This window comes from Aedes albopictus, chromosome 2 (assembly GCF_035046485.1).
Source record: "Aedes albopictus strain Foshan chromosome 2, AalbF5, whole genome shotgun sequence".
NCBI classification, from domain to species: Eukaryota; Metazoa; Arthropoda; class Insecta; order Diptera; family Culicidae; genus Aedes; species Aedes albopictus.
In genome coordinates this window covers 14,055,234-14,073,289 of record NC_085137.1, presented here as the reverse complement: position 1 = coordinate 14,073,289, position 18,056 = coordinate 14,055,234, and the positions used below count along the sequence as shown (strand labels likewise).

At 36.8% G+C, this 18,056-nt stretch overlaps 1 protein-coding gene across 4 annotated transcripts in view; it reads left to right on the top strand.

Annotated features, from left to right (window-relative positions):
• Positions 1 to 16,116, top strand: part of LOC109429539 (synaptotagmin 1) — a 67,784-nt gene extending 51,668 nt beyond the window's left edge. For 3 of the 4 annotated variants that reach the window (XM_019705510.3, XM_019705512.3, XM_062849199.1), the window contains 3 exons: positions 1,011 to 1,128; positions 1,283 to 1,416; positions 14,154 to 16,116. In XM_019705510.3, the coding sequence (XP_019561055.1) occupies positions 1,011 to 1,128; positions 1,283 to 1,416; positions 14,154 to 14,345 (444 nt within the window). In that variant the 3' untranslated portion in view covers positions 14,346 to 16,116. The remainder of the gene's footprint in view (positions 1 to 1,010; positions 1,129 to 1,282; positions 1,417 to 14,153) is intronic. The other variant, XM_019705511.3, reaches the window with a different exon arrangement.
• Positions 16,117 to 18,056: the final 1,940 nt, after the last annotated feature.

The following is an 18,056-nucleotide window of genomic DNA, read 5'->3' as shown; positions in this document are numbered from 1 at the left end:
GTACTCAGATATTCAAGCAGGCGATTGACTGGTGGGATATTTTTGTCACCTGACATCTTCAACCAACTCTGCAGATGTTTTAATTAAATGGAAGAGTTGTTCAAATAGCTCCCATTAGTGGCACAAAATGTTACCCTCATGGAGTTAGGATTCTGAAATATGGCCACTATATTTCAAATTCAAAAACTCCAATCTTTGTAGTGGCCCTTTTGTGTTATTCAACATCTTATCCATGATAAGAGATGTGCCTTCGTATATTAATTCTTTCAAAAAAGTAGCATGTAATCTCAACTGGCCAAAAGCATCCCTTAAAATATAACGCATGATTTTTACTACTCTTCAAAAAAATTCGACTCTCAATTTTGGACAACGATGCTAACATTCATAAAGTGCTTGTAAATAGCAACTTTACTCCGCAAACCTTTTTCCTATCATGTTCCGGTACTCACCATGCTGAAAAGAGGAAGCAAACTTCAAGCCCACATTCAATATTCCAAGTCCTTCTCCTACTTTCAAACAATCGAACAACATTCGAGACAGGGTCAGACAAAGTCCAAAAATTCCAACCTTCTTCCCGCTAATCGTTCATTGAATATAATAACTCAAAACCAACTGTAAATGCTATCTTCTAGAAGCACGTAGAGATATTATAACAGAAAAGAATCAAAACTATTTAAAAACCTATATACATATATTGTATTTTCGCTGCTGGTTTTAGAGAATCAAAAAAGCATGATATCCTGATGATGTCTTTTTTGGTTATTATTTATTATATTTTTATATATATTTAACTGTGCTGCTAGACAAATATTTATTTAAACCATAAAAAAACAATATTAGCTTCCGCCAAAAGCTGCTTCCCGAGCAGTTATGCTAGTGAAAAAGCTCTACAATGTTGTTTTCTCTCTCGTTTTTCCCATCTCTTTTTTTCTCTTCTGTTTTGTCGGTTGACTTTATAAACAATCGACGCCTCACGTCAAAATCACTATCCCAAAAATGGCACCGTACAGGATAACAAGCTGGGAGACATCTGCTTCTCGCTGCGCTACGTACCAACTGCAGGTAAACTCACCGTCGTGATTCTGGAGGCGAAGAATCTAAAGAAGATGGACGTCGGTGGATTGTCAGGTAAAGTAACCATGGCAACACTGGTCTGTCAAACGATGACAGACCATTTGCAAATCAGTTCACACAAACAATTTCGATGATTGATGCACCGCGGGTTGAAGGTGAACCGTTTTTGTACTAACCGAATTTCTTCTTTTTTTTTCTTCAATTGTAGATCCATACGTAAAGATTGCACTGATGCAGAACGGAAAGCGTTTGAAAAAGAAAAAGACTAGTATCAAAAAATGCACACTAAACCCCTACTACAATGAGTCGTTCTCATTCGAAGTTCCTTTCGAACAAATACAAGTATGCGAGAATGTATTATACTATCATATAAAAATTCTGTGTTGTGTTGCATTTTTCTATACATGCCGTACTGTATATATATTGAGCGTTTTCTCCTGCATAGAGTTTATTTATGTAAATGTATGAATCGAATTCGACAAAAACTTACGTTGAAGTAATTTAACATATATATGGAACACGCCACAAGTAATATTTATCCGGCATCGACCGATACCAGTTTTGTGATCTGGTTCAGTTCCGCCGGATAACAGAACAAGTTTTAACATGCAAACATTTAAACTTACCCAAAAAAGCATGCATCCCACTGAACAAGACTTCGAAAACATACGCCCAATACTTCCGATAAAGACATATCTCCAGCAAGCCTCGATAGCTTCCGTTGTGCTGGCTTTGATTTCGGACAACGGAGCATTTACAGACCAATCGGATACAGACACACTCTAAACATCGTTCACAGACATTCAGATGGGATGAAACACATTCGATTCCAAAACCCAACGACCAAAAGTTGCAACACAGTGTAACGCATCTATTTGTCTGTGGCATGTAATCTGTCGTAGTAGCATTATGTAAAAAAAAATCTGTCATGTAGTTCATGTTTATGATTTCCAGTGCATTTTTCCATGTCTTTTGTTCTAATGGCACTAACACTTCGTTGTAGCATTTAGCTTACCACAGCCTGCTGTGTTGGTGAAATGCTTCAAGGTTGCTTTGATTTCACGTTGTTTTAGTGTCACTTTAGTATTGTGTGAATGCCTTCCAAACAAAAAAAAATGCTGGAAATGCTTTGTTGTTGGATTGAAAAACCAAAAAACTAAGAAACCGAATCCAGCACAGCCTTTCTCGTATACTGTAGTTTTGTGTCTATCTGTATATAAAATCCCAACAATAAGAGATAATATCCCCAACAACCATATGTATTTCTGTAATTGATACAACCGATGTATCTTCACTTCTGTGAATCTACAACTCTTCCACAATTTCTCTCCTATTTTAAGTTTCTTCTGTAACAAAAATGAGAAACAGTCAGTCAAATATACTTCATAGACAAACATCTCCTTACAATAACTTGTACAACTTCCTGCTATACAGGAAGTTTACTTCAACCAACATAAGACACCTCAGTACCACTTCAGGATAGATACTCTACTCCGAGCACGTCCCATTCGAATCTCACATCAAGGAAGCGTGACATTTTTTCGACACTTCTTTTATCTAGTTCAAACCAAGCAACAAATTGAAAAAAAGACATCTACATCAACATCACACAAGAAAAAAAAACGAACCCTAAAGGATCACACAACCTAGTCGCAATCCCCGTGGACCTCGCACCGAAAAACAGAAGCGTCACCACAAATCCAATCCTTGGGCAAATATGAGAATATGAAGCGCCGTCCGACTAAGTATTATCATTTTTCCAACTTCTTTCTCATACAGATAATCTTCATTCCTTTTTTTACAATAAAGTTATTAACCAGCTTCATTCCTAACAGAGCGCGTCGAAAGTGTGTTCTCACTTCGGAAGTCGTACCGTTTATTGTATCATTCGTAAATCTACATCTATTCGCTCAATCTTATAACATATAATGTAACTTGTAAGATGTTATCTTGTTTTATCTACTACTTTTTAGTCACTGTCAATGATTAACTTTTTCACTAACTTCTACTGTTTGTTGTGACATTTCAAGTTCTATCCAAAAACTCCCATCGATGCAAAGTATTTGAATATTTTGCCGCTTGGAATTGGACGAAACAGATCAAATCAGCTATCTCCAGAACTTCCAAACCAAAAATAACACAGTTTTGATCGAGTATCAATACATTTCCGTTTACAAGTATTTCTAAAAACAGCCGAAACGAAATACTACAAATGCACACAAAAGAAACGCGCAAAACTTGACACTGAAAAAGATCCTACTACAATCGCGTTTGTGTGGCACTTATGGGTGTGTAACACCCATAAAGGCTAACATAAATGCGGAAACAATACCAAAGTGCCAAGGTGTCTGCATGAACGTCAATCTCAAACCCATACATACCTCTACAACACAGATTACCAGTTGATGCAAACACTTTGAGCACGAAGAGTTCCTCCCTCAGAAAGGTAACATACTGTGTATCTCTATCTACTCCCTTGACTATCTCTGCATTTTTGATGTATTACGTTTTATGTTTTTCCCTCAAAATGATGAGTTTTGTTTTATTTTTTCAACTGAAACATCTAAACAACAACGAAGACGGCGGAAGATTTTCTCAAAAAAAAAAAAGAGGCCTCCATCCGGCTTAGGTTTACACGCATGCAGTACTGTTCTGGTTCGAGGTCTAGTGAAATAGGTTGCATGAATTTTGAGTTTTTATTCCGTTACGAAGCGATTAGACTTTATTTAAGTGTTTTGAACCTAACGAAACAATTGAACCAAAATAATCAATAGATTTTAACTTGGCTTGTACCAAGAAAATTCACGGTTGAGTGATACTAATGATTCTGATGTTTTCACCATACTTTTCAAATCTTAATTCTAGTTCTCGTGTAGAAAACTTTTCAAGATAAACAAGTTTAGCATAGATTAGGTATTAACCATTCGTTGGTAGGTAATGTAGAACTTGGGAGTTCTCCGACACTACGATTACAGCTAATATCCTGTCCTATGGGCAAGAAACATTTCAATGTAATGCTTTCATACATGAGCAATTCATCAATCTTTGTTTGATACCTATCCGATGATACTAACTGCTTTCGGGATTGAATAACATTGACAAATGATTTTCAAAGATGTTTGAAAGCTATGTATCGCGATTCGATTTGAGTGCATTATTTAAGCACGAGCAATTGTTACAGCAAAATTTGTAGTTGCTTTTCCGTGCTCGACCAGATCAATTGAAAATGCCCAGATGACCAATGTACACTTTTAAAAAGAGGATCTCCGATTTTGAGCTTCGACCCGTAATATGATTCGTATCCTGAAGTCATCGATCCAAATTCAAGTCAATTGAAATCACATAAGGTATTACTTGGAATTTCTGGTTTTAGAGTACATAAATATTGAAAATTACGTTTTCAGAACTTTTGGAAAGATATTATTACCTGCTATAAGTCCCCTGAGCTAATAAACTAAAGTGTATACCAGGATAAAAAAAAAACCTTTTTATCACATTCACGGAATTATTAGCAGGTAAAATAAAAAAATGGATATCGTAGTTTTCCAACTTATCTTTGGAAATAACAGTTGGGCCTTATCCAGTTTGCTATAGCCGATACTAAATAATCCAAAATGATGGAACATCTGAAGTAATGGCATAAAATGAAATCAAATATAGGAATAAATAATTTTTGTATACATCCTGGAAGTAGCAGTCTGGGTTGTAACTAAGCAAAAAGCACATTCTTGGAGTACAGAGGAACTACTGTGTTGGAAAATCAACAAATTTATACTCAAAAATTGTAAAAAAAATCTACGTAGCTCTGATGGGGTTTGAACATATGAATTCTTTATTGAACAGAACGCGCCAACCATCTACTACACCACAGAGCAAGTAACGTTTCTGCGGAATAGAGAGCCAATTTTGATCCAAAGAGTTTTTGCTCGGTACCCTCATATTAAAAGAAAATCGGCAGTATTTAAGGCCTGTACTCGAAAAAAAAATGCATTACAGAAAAAGTGTATTACTTTTGATTGAACGCATCCAAATAGCTGATTTTTCAAACAGTTACCATATAGTATGTGTGGATAATGCCATGAAAATTTCATAAAAACCGGTAAAGTATTGGCGAAGATATCTCACACGCAAAAAATTAGATTTTTTAAATTTTGTGCAACACTGTAAACAATGGTTTTGGCTATAACTTTACTGTTAGTTCGTAAAAAAAAAGTCTGAAAATTTTAATGTAGGCTTCACCAATAACGATACCGATAACAAGAATTCTTGCAGTTTACATTACCTACACTATTAATTCTAATGATAGGATAAATGTTGATGAAATAGCTTTCAATTTTGAAGTTGAAGTTTGAATAATTATGTAAATAATTTTAGCTAAACTTAAACAATAATAAACCTACTTTTATATAAAAAAAACTGTAGGTTCTCAACCTAGTACATAATAAGTGGTAAAAATTTCATCAACATCGGTTCGGCACTTTTCTTTTCTAGAAATAAAAACTCAAACCGCGTCAGAGTAAATTTAGGCAATTTTAGCAATGCCAAGGTCTATGTGCACTATTTGGACTGTAGAACTGTCTACACTGCCCCGATTTTTATCAAAATTTGACAATTTTGGATGAATGCTTTCAAAGTAAGAACACTTTGAATGTCACAATAAAAACATGTTTGATAATTGCGGCATTTGGCCACATATACGACCACACCTTTTTATAGGTCAGATCAAATTCAATGAAATTACCTCAAAATGTTTCCATGTACATTAGACCTGTTCACTTTTTTTGACCTACCCGTGTCACATCAAATTATCAATCCACATGCAAAAACAAGGCTTCAGTCCAAAATTGAGCCAAATTGATAGAGGTGTATCAAATCGATTTTGTGTTTTTTCGAGCATTTTCACAAAAATGTACTTCAATATCCAGAAAATTGTACCAAAAAGGTACCGAAAATACCGTTAAAATATAGTTAGAACAATACTCTACAACTTTGCCGAAGACACTGCGGTGTTTAAATTGCGTATTTCAAAGTTATTCAACAATTTTCGTTAAAAAATCATCAAAAAATACAATATTTTTACGATTTTTCATGTAAAAGTCATGTAATTTTACATTGTTTTAGGTGACTAATTTTATGAGCTATTGCTCCTATGTGTTACGAACATTTCGTCCATACATCATTTTAGTGTAGAAATTCGTTTTCATTGACTAATTATCAAAAGTTTGTCACGTTGATACTAAAAATTGTACAGAGTTGCCAGCATAAAATTTCGAAACAATGCTATGATGCCAAATTGCAATGAGATGCAGTGCGTAGTTTCATCAACTTATAGCTGGAACGAGACGCAAAAAAATCCTATTCCAGGACTCGAACCTTGAATCTTCGAATCCACAATCTCATGCTCAACCAACTGCACCAAATTTAAACTGATGCAGATGAGACAAAGAAGTGTAATGACGTTTAAATCATGGGTAACTTTGTTTTAATTCGTGCTGATAACTCTGTGCGCTTTTTAGTGTCAACGTGATATACTTTTGATAATTAGTCAATGAAAACGAATTCCTACACAAAAACGATGTATGGACGAAATGTTCGTTATACAAAGGAGTAATCGCTAATTAATTTAGTCACCTAAAACAATGTAAAATTACATGACTTTTATATGTAAAATCGTAAAAATATCGTGTTTTGTCGTGATTTTTTAACTAAAATTGTTGAATAACTTCGAAATACGTAATTTAAACACCGTAGTGTCTTCGGCAAAGTTGTAGAGTATTGTTCTAACTATATCTTAACGGTATCTCCGGCATCTTTTCAGAGCAATTTTGTGAATTTCTGAGTAAATTTCTGTGAAAACGGCTAAAAAAACACAAAATCGATTTGATACACCTTTAAATCTTCATCAATTTGGCCCAATTTTGGACTGAAGACTTGGTCTTACATGTGGATTGATAATTTGATGTGTCACGGAGAATCGGAGAAAAAAAGTTTCAAAGTGAACAGGTCTAATGTACATATGTACTTTACCTTTCTTTTTTTTTGATTTTCGTTACGACTGTTGGTGTTTAAACTGGCAGAGCAGGTGTTTTCGGCCTTGGCAGTCTCTAAACGTTTGCAAAAACGATTATTGCATTTTAACCCGACGGTTTCGGTTATTGATTTAATCTTTTTCAAGGATTAGATGCAAGTTTTCTTGTTAGATTTCTGGAAACGTTCAATATACGAAGTCATGGTGTAATGGCGTCCGCTATGGTGCTCTTGTGTCGATCCGTTTCTACCTCACTGTATTTTCAGTGGAGCTTTCTTGACGGCTTTATCGACTTTGATCGCCTACGATTTTCTTTGACTTTTTATCGCCTACGCTTTGGTCATTGTTTTCTCAGAAAACATTAATCATCGTTCGCACAAAATTTAAAAATCTCATTATTTGCGTCTGAGATATCTTCGCCAATACCTCACAGATTTTCATGACAGTTTTTTTGCATTTTCTACACATACTATACACTAACTGTTTAAAAAATCAGCTGTTTGGATGCGTTCAATCAAAAATTAAACACTTTTTTCTGTGATGCATTTTTTTCGAGTACAGGCCTTATTGCATCCAACTTGGCAAAGACATACAGACGCCATAAATAATATGAGTTTTATCATGAAATATTCTTAATTACTCACCGATACAAACAAGTTTTATGTGACTTCGTTCAACACGTCGTAGTGTATTGAACGGCAGTTAAATACTCTAAGAAAAAAGTTCTTAAAGGTTTCTACCACGGTTAAACTTAATTTTGTTGCAGATTCAGACAACGAAAGGAGGATAGCTATCTGTACCCTTGTTTACTCTCGGTTCCTGCATGCAGAATATGTTAATCGTTCGAAACTTGCGCGCGAAATCATGGGCAATGGCTTTGGCTCCTCGTGTTTTGCTCGCTCAATCGCGGTTTTAGCGTTACTTTGTTTGTTTACCTTTCTTTATGTGTTATCTACGATACACTCTTCTTTCTGGGTGCGTAACTAACTCAGATTATTCTTGAGCAGGAGAAAATAGCGGTAGAATACCAAACTCAGGTATGCAAAACCCAAAACCTACAACCTGAATGAGGTATTAAGTAGCCCTGCATAGGAGGTAAAATACCTTAAACAAAAACTGGTGTACATTCTATGCATACCACGTGAATAATGACATCAGGTGTTGCAATACCTAAATAATAGTCGACGAATTTTCCATACAAATAGTGATTTGTGCATAACTCAATAATACCTTAAGCAGTCCTCAATACCAAACCAATAACTCATAGGGGTAACTTTTGTCGATGACTCAATACCTACACAATACCAAAATAAGCTATTTTCAATACCAAACTAACCAACCAATACCTTGTCTTGGTATGATACCTGACTTAAGTATGTTTCAGTTATGTGTCAGTTATTCGTTCCTGCTCGGACTCCCACTGGTATAGATGAAAGCATTCTTGACGGAGTGCATCTTCCAGATGTCATCTTTGTTTTTGTTGGCAGTAGAAGCTATCTTTGTCTTGAATTTCGAATCAAATTGGAATACAGTGAGATTTTCAAACCATGATCCTCTGGATGAATCCTCTAAATCAGGGGTTTTCAGATCGTGCACAACGGTGCACATGGTACACCGGAAAGCTTTATCGAATTTACCACGACAATTTAAATAATGTGTTTGCGTTTCAAACATCTCCAAAAAATCTTACAACCCTTATACGATCAGTTTCCCCAGTAATGGAAAAATCCACCAATTATCTCGCCTCAATTATAAAATATAACAATTTTCTCAGCAATGCTTTGGTCATCAATTGTAATTATAAAAAAAAATCCCGAGAATCCTGTCAATTTCTCCACATGTTTCTCTAAAAAAAAACTAAGTATCATTTAGGACTAAAGTAGAGATCAATTGATTATCTCGAGGATTTTTTTTATGACCTTATTGATATAAGAATATTATTTACAATGAAAATGGCTCCATGATAAATCTTTGAAAAACGTTTGAATTAGAAAATATGTATAACAGTACTGAAAAAGCATTCACCGTGGAATTTGCAATTTTGGGAAAATATTTACCAATATTAATACCAGAAATCAGTGAAGATTACTACAGGACTTCGCTGCCTTGAGGATCTTTCAAAATTTCCGCCTGAAAATTGCAATGAGTTTAACAAAAGCTTAAACTAAAATCTGCTAAGGATACTGCAAATATTTTGCCCACCTCATGCACTCCCACTTTATTAACTGGAAGCCGGAATTTTCCCTCCACAGTTCACAGTCTGCACATCTACTGCTCGACTTCTACTATCTTTTCCAGGCGATACCCTCACGATCTTGCCACGTATCCAACTGTCTCGAACGCCTTCCTCGACAATGACTACCAGGTCTACAACCTTCACTTAAGGGATGCCATTCGTGGTGCTTTAAGAACAGCGCGATACACCGCGCACCATGAACATCTCTCCGCAACCCTCCGGACAACGGTTCTTACATTGGGTATGTGGTAAATCTGGCGGAGTTCGTTGATCAAGGTTTCTCCTTAACCGTATGCGTACCCGCTGATGGAAATGCTCAACAAGTAACTTGTTGAAACGAAGCGATTTCGGTAAAATTATAGGGTACTTGGGACCATACGGGACAAATTCAGCAGCGGCAATCATATCTTGGATATGCAGCACTCCGTAATCATCGAGGAATTCCGAACCGCTTTCGCAATGGGTTCTCCTTTGCCAATCGCTTGGCTTAGTCTATTCTGCTGGCAGATGCTTGTTTCTTCGGATCGTTGACACGTCTTTCTAGTACTCTTCCCACTGTACTTGCTTCCAAAGAACGATTTCTGCGTCCAATAAGTCTTCTCTGGAGAGAATGGTCCCATCACAAGGATCCTGCAGCGATCGATAAACCGAAGAACGTAGGTAGCCAACCGTCCGCAGCAGCTATTGAAACTTCGGGAAGCGCTTACAGGTGACCAACGTAACTGGGTTCGCATTATGGTGAGCGCATTTCTTCTGGAGGGGCTGGAGAACTCTGATTCGTCTCCGTAGAAATCTGACCCGATGATCTACCGTAATTCTGACATGTTTCAGATTCATTGCTTTCAGAATTTTGTTTACTCTGTATGCAACAAACTGCTTGTACTTTCGCTGGTCTGAAAGAATCCAGGACTGAACCGTTTTTGAGTCTACCTAGATGGGGCCGGATCACTGCGTCCGAGGCCATACTGTTCCGGTCGTTAAGTCGCGTTTTTTTTTTTTTTGAGAAATAACGAGTAATCTAAGCAAATATTGAGTTTTTTAGTCTTTTAAAGTAAACCTATTCTTTCACTTGTAATTGCCGACTTGCTCAGAGAGGAGCCTTCCTGAGACTCCCTGAAACAACACCTCAGGGTCGACATGTTTTTTATCCAATTTTTCGCGGGCAGCGAATATTCACATTGTCGTATTTTATCGGACTTTTACAACCTCTTCTTCTACATTTTTCGAACATTTCCGACCTTACTTCTTCGAAGACCCTTCTACTACCACCTTCCACAAGCTTTCACCGTTACGTCGCAACTTGCTTCAGGGTGGCTACGATGGCGGCCTTTAGCTTACATCGGACGGATCTCTGGCACCTTTAGGGTGGCGATGGCGATTATCGGGCCCATTGTTCCTTCAAGGGCGTCTGGCTTGGTTTACGGTGGAACTTGCCGTTTCTTTCCAACGTAAGGGAGGACGGATGCCTTCATTATTCCAAATCGAAGTTTTGCCCAAAATAACGGGGTTCCGCTGTCCTTCGCCGCAATTTATCCGGAATTCATAGGATATGGTAGGTACTAGTACAAGAATACTAGGTATCGATGGAGTAAATCTTCCGGAATCCGATCGTCCCAATCCACAACAGCTTTTATAAGGGGTCGTCCATAAATGACGTAGCTTTTTTGGAATTTTTACTTGTATTAAGTATTAGTAAATCGAAGAAAAAATATATTGCATGATTTCTCTTTCCATTCACATTAATGTAAATAACAAATAATGGACATAAATACCGGCTTCCTTTCATAATACATGCCGCTATCGAACGGATAATTTCTACAGGACTTCCTCGATGAAATCCTACAACCATTTCTTAAGGAGCGGTTGTTTAACAAGCTACGTCATTTATAGGGGGGTATCCGAATTTGTGACGAAATGCTACGAGGGGGGAGGGGGTATTAAAAATCGCTAACGTCATTTATGGACGCCCCCTAATGTCCTGGATCAAGCATTCGCCATGAACCACAAACGCGGCCACAAGCCCGAGGGGATCGAAGATTACTTGCTGAACCTGATGCTTCCTTGGAATAATATTTTCTGCTAGTAACTGCTGAACGTACGGTCGTCATAGATTCAGGACAATCGTAAACTCATCGTTCTGTGGCACTCACGACAGTTCAAAGATTCGCTCTGAGTTGGTAGCCTTTTCCCGAGAAAAGGCGGATAACAAAGTGATATAACTTTGATAACAAACTGTGTTATCGGTGTTATCATTTTGTTATTTTTGTTATCATCTCTTTACAATTGATGATAACAAATTTTGTTATCGATAATTTTGGTCTATCGCGATAACTTAAGAATGCTTAATGATAACAAAATATGTTATTTGTTTTCAAACGCATATTTCGAAACTTTCCCACTACTGAGTGTCTGATGAAAATCGATTCTAAAAATAGATTCCTCTTTCCACCTTCAATGCGACTGTAGTAGCCTTTTATTACTCTCACACTCAATGAGTCCCATTGGTATACTCCATTGCACGGTGACGTCTTCAAGAAATTGCTCTCTTTCTCTCCTACGGAAAATTAGAAAACAACAGGACCAACACCTGTCAAATTTGACAGGTACTGGTCCTGTTGTTTTCAAACTCTCTGAAAGAGCGAAAGAGATAGAATTTTGCCGTGAGATGGTCTATAGGGGCTATCGGCTGCGATCGGTAATCAGGCGCCGTCCACAAATTACGTAACGCTCTAGGGGAAGGGGGGGAGTACGGTCCAACGTTACGGCCCATACAAAAATTTTAGGATTTTCATACAAAAAAGCGTTACGGAGGGGGTAAAAATACTGATTTTAGCGTTACGTAATAAATGGACGCGGCCTCACTCGATCAGAGTTCAATACCCGTCTGAGCGCAATAGTTGAAAACATTGGTTGTAAATTGAAAGAAATTTTTTTCAAAAGGTGATGATGTCGGTTAAGTAGATTTTTACTATTTTGGTCGGTAAAATAGCACTGAATGATAACTTATTGATAACTAAACTAAAAGTTATCAATCAGGTGTATTTTTTCATGTTGATAACTAAATGTAATGTTGAACGAAATATTGTATAACACAATTAGTTATCAACTTGAACTCAATGATAACTTGACTTCTAATCATTTTGATATTCGAGATGTAATTCTGAGTTATCATTTTTGTTTTGTTGGCTCTCAATTCAACCTAAATGATAACAAACTCAATTATCAAACGAATGATAACCAAATAACAGAACTTGTTATCATTTTGTTATCCGCCTTTGCTCGGGTTCTTCGAAATGAAGGATTTCTCACTTTGTACCCCGACCCGTCGAAGAACTTGCTTGGAGCTAGAAAGCCAATTCCGTATTTCAAAACCCGCACTGATATGGATCTCTTTTACATCAAGAACTACTCGAGCCACTTCTTCAACTGTGTCCGAACTGCTCACATAATCATTCCTGTATGTGACAATTTTTAGCTTAAGGTTCCGCTTTTAACGCGCTCCTTTGTCAGTCAAACTGGGATCCCTAAATTAAAACAATCAAGGAATGACACCGATTTTGATCATACATCGGAACTCCAGTCCTTACTGGCGTAGACCAGTAAACACCAAATGATAATTTGTACTTGTGTCATTCTCAATCATTCTCGGCCCCTGCCAAACCAAGACCTATTCAGAATATCTTTTTTCGTCTTCTTCTGTATTGCTCTACGTTCCCACTGGAACTTGGCCTGCCTCTCTCCAACTTAGTGTTCTTTGAGCAATTCCACAGTTATTAATTAGAGGGTTTTTTTTGCCAGCCATTGCATGAGTTAGTATACTGTGAGGCAAGCACAATGGTACACTAAATATGCCCAGGGAGTCGAGAACATTTTCCCGGCCGAAACGGGAATCGAACCCGCCTTCTTCGGAATGGAGATCCATAGCCTTAACCACTAGGCTAACTGGAGACCCAATTCAGTATCCAATTCAGAATATATGAAATGTAATGAGGAAGAAGATGTTTTTCTTCATCTACCCGCGTAACGCGTACCGTGAAAAGTTGATCAGATCATCTAAACCCTTTTGAATCCTCTCAATAGTTCATCTCTCAGCACGGGTCGCATGACACCTTGGATTAGAATTCCCTGTATGATGGACTTTTACAGGTGGTCTGTAGTGCTATTCTGAGCCGGCAGCTACACGGACAATCTAAAGGCTTTTCAACTAGGCTAACTGGCAACCCCTTTAGTAATGTTATTTTTCCGTGATTGAATGAACGATGCAACTTCCTTAATAAAGATTTTAAAATAGTTAAACCCTAAAATTTAATCATGAACCTTGATAATCTTTAGTAAAAAGTTGTAAGAAATGATTGAGATTATTTATGAAATGCGTATTATGGGGATGGCATGCTATGTCTTTCGAATGTTAAGCTTAGGATTGATAGACCTTTTTCAAGAGTCGGCATAGTTTAATGCCATTGATTACATATTTCTTTTACATAGTTTTTGTTTTAACAGGTAATTTGTAACATGCATTCATATACTGAGAAAATCTTCCGCCCTGTATCCTAATCCCCTGTTTTCCTAATTTTCTGTAAAATGAAACTTTATGTAGTCTAGTCCCTTTACCCTAAATGGAGTAAATCTATTGTTGTTGGAATTATGTGCAAAAGCAAGCAAACTAACCTACCAAAGCTGAATGTGTTCGACCGTGAAAACCGTGGCCCACCGCGCGAAGCACACCAACCGAATAAAACTAATTTTCTCTGTTTTTTCTTCGCAATTTCCTTCCACACATCTCCTATTACGCCAAAAAAAAAATCCCATTCGCAGAAAGTGAACCTGGTGGTAACTGTGGTGGATTACGATCGCATCGGTACGTCGGAACCCATCGGTAAGGTCGTCCTGGGCTACAACGCCAGCGGCACCGAGCTGCGCCACTGGTCCGACATGCTGGCCTCGCCGAGACGTCCGATCGCACAATGGCACACCCTGAAGGACCCGGAGGACGACAAGAAGGACTAAGAAGGCGGACCAATGCAGCCGGATGAATGCAGCAGCTAACAAAGCAACAACAACAAACAAAACAAACAAAAAAATACGAGAGACAAGAGACACTGAGGTTGGATCACGGGGGGAGACGAGAATCATAGGTGGAATCGCGTTAATGGAATAGGAATAAAAGAAAATAAAAAAAAACACATAAAAATAAACACACTAATCGAAGGAAAGAGTGAATAGTGGGCGAGATCGAAGCGATTGATAGGCCCCGCCCCCCTCTTTCGAGGTTGAAGATTTCTTGATCGAATTTCTTTCCGGCGGCTGATTTGATTCACAGACTAACGAAGATCTAATCAGGTTTATGTATAAAAAAAAAAGAAATGAAACAATACCAAAAAGAAATGTTGATGTTTATTTCGTTCTTAAAAGTATGTTCAAGTACTAGTGGAACGTTGCGTGGAAGGAGTCAGTTAATTGTTACCAGAAGAAGAAAAAAAAACTCATCGATAAAATCCATTGAAAAAAATGACAGGTAGGTTGAGTGGACCAGTTTTTGGAAATAGTGGTTGCATTTTCTGGGAAGAGTAATCGGATAAATTGAAAACCTTCAAGCAGTCATACTGGTTTGAGCAGCGATCGTTTAATGCAATAAATTGCAAGTAAACAATAAGTAAATAAAACGAAAAAAAAAATGATGACTGGTTTTAGTTTTATCGAAGCTTTAAAAAGGTATCTAAACCTAACTCTGGCCATGATAATTCATATAAAACCTTGAAAATATCTTTAAAGAAATGCAATTTCCAAAGTTTAAATGACAGCGGCATGTTATTTTTGAGTGGTTTTTTTTTCAGAGCTTAAAAGTTTATGCTTTAAAATCATCAAAAAGTTTCTGTGAAAAAAAAAGAAAAAAAATCCACTTTTTCACAAATTTTAACGGTTGCTTCGCAAACAAATCGGCTCTGAGAGTAGCCAAAAGTACTTATGGTGACATGATGTTAAATCTGGAACCCTGTTAGTTTAAAATTGTCAGAGTAACATGTTTGAAATGATTTTATATCTCCAACCATCCGGTATATCTAGAACGAAAGCAACTACTTCCAAAAACTGGGTACACTCACCCAAAATTCGATTGTTAAGTTCGGTTTATAAGCTTGGACGCGTCTAAATTTGGACTCTGGAAATAACGTTCCTTGATAGGTCGAAACAGTGGTTGAAAAATTGAAACTAGCTCAGTTTTCTATGCATAGCATATTGATAGGGATACATGTGAAGGTGTGTAACAAATTGATCCATTGGAACGCGGTCTAGAACAAACGGTCGAAAGCCCAGAAAGTGCGCCTATTGTGCATCTTTTCTAGCTACTGCATATCTCTCACTGAAAAAACGAAGAAGAAATGGAACGTCACTGCGTGACGGATTACATGCTATATAACTTATCAAAAGTGAACTAATAAAAACTCTAGCATCGATGCCTCGTTGATTGGTTGAAAATGATTTCTTTTGATTTCGTAACTAACGACTACAAGCACGCGTACAAGTAACAAACTCACAGCCACACTCACACACTTGAAGCAAATCAATAGATAGAGTTCTGAAACGCGAGAAGATTGAAACACTTAGAACTAATAAAGGATATCGTAAAAGAAGAAGAAGAAAAAGAAAACAATATACATGGTCTCCATTCGATGTTGTAGAAAAGAAGCACAATAATAGCCTAAACCATGCATAAGCAGACGACAGTCATACACACCGACCGCCGATTGTGAGTAGGTAAATCAAACTTGAAGTAAAGAAACAAGTAATAGATGTGTTTTAGAACCTTTTAAATTTAGGGCAAGGATGTGGCTTTCGTATTTGGTTTCGATTCGGAAAACGGAGAGCAAATACTAGTCGTCGAATAAAAAAACGAACCACGAATGTTGTAGTGTATGAAAAATGGATACTGAGCTAGAAATACGAAAGTCTTGAGTCTGTGTTTGCATGCTGCATTACCGTTTGAGTGGATTTTTTCGATTCCGGACAATATATATCTATTGGAAAGTAGAGGAAGCAATTTTTCGATCGATTCGTTGAACTTGTAGTTTTACAGGGCGAAGATTATTTCGTTTTAAAATGTAAGCATCATATGATGATACAACTCAAGTAACAATTCTGGTTTTATGAAGGTTTTAAATATATTTTCCAATCGTGAAAAAAATTAAAATGTGTTACCAGGGCATGGAATAGTCGTCGTATTTGGACCTTGCAAGGAAACCTTTCAATGATTATCCAGATGGTTCGAAGAGCACAGTCTTAGGAATTCCCACCATGCACACAGAGTACCGCCCAAGGGACATTTTTCAGTTCAATAAGATTAGAGGAGGTTCTCAAAACCACCTCAAAACCAAAAACACTATTTTGGTTTTATGACGGTTTTCAAAGCCTCCTTAAACTAAATATTAAATTGCTGCTTGGGCGCTAAACACATATTCTCGCTATGGAATGTAACTGGAAATTTTCCTCGATTCAAGACTTCTACATACTTTTTCAGAGGAAATTTTTGAAAATTATGTTTGGTTTGAAACTTAAAAGTCCCATTCAAGATTTTTAACGATATTTTTCCTAAAGGTCCTTCTGGACCTTTCTTCTAAAATTCACAATAGGAAAAAAACGACTATTTAAAAAAAATAATAATGGTTCTTTTGCAGAGCATAAAAGGGTTTTTAAGAATTTCATTTAGACAATCTCGAAATGTTATTCTCATTCAATATTACCTCAGATTTTCAATAAGAATACCCATAAACCTTGAGTCTTTTGAAAACTTTCCTCGTGAATTTAAGAGTACTGGTTACAAGATAACTGTGTAATTCTCACCAGAATATTGGCGTAGAATTTTTCAAAAAACTTCATCAATAAAACTTGTTTGAATTCCTTAAACAAATTTTCGAAAAATTGCTCATACACACGAAAGTTGTACTTCGAATGACTCTCTGCAATTCAACAGCTCTATGAATTCGTACAAACTTTAGGTTCGAGTTATTGAAATAGAGCCTTATGTTTTCAAGAAATTCCACCTATATGAGAATTGGAAAAAAATCCAACCCGGGCTATTTTCGATTCCACTCCATAGCGTGATCTTTTTCTTTTCTCAAAATTCGCCGAACAGCTTAACTGAAACAAAACGATAGGAAGACTACCAAAGGAGCTTTTGACTTTATCAACACCTCACCGAACCGAACAGGATAAGTCTAGGACAAAAGTTCACAATCAGACATTTGGTTGCTCTCATCACGAAAGTAGCATTCCAGTCGATCTCTCCTCACATAAAACCACACACAAACAAAAGAGAAAAAAAAACAAGAAAAAAAAATAGAGAAAGACACTGTTATAAAAACAAGTAATTTTCCGTCAGAAGCAAGTATGGGTTCACAAATTCCATAGATTACTGTAAATCAGTTTGATGACATATTATTATTACGAAAACTGTACTTCTTGTTAAAACGAAAAAAAAAAAGAAAAGTTATAAAAAACGCTATTTACCGTTAAATAAGATGATCTATCTATTGAATTATATATACATATTACAAAGTTGATCAAATTTGAATACGAATATTCCCATAAAATACAGTATTTGTACACTCAGCTATATCAGTTCAAAAATTCTAATGGCATTAGCAGCGATTAACTCTGTATAAAATCTCTCAACGACAGAAAAAAAAACTTTGTATCTATAGTCATGTTCAAGAGAAGCTATTT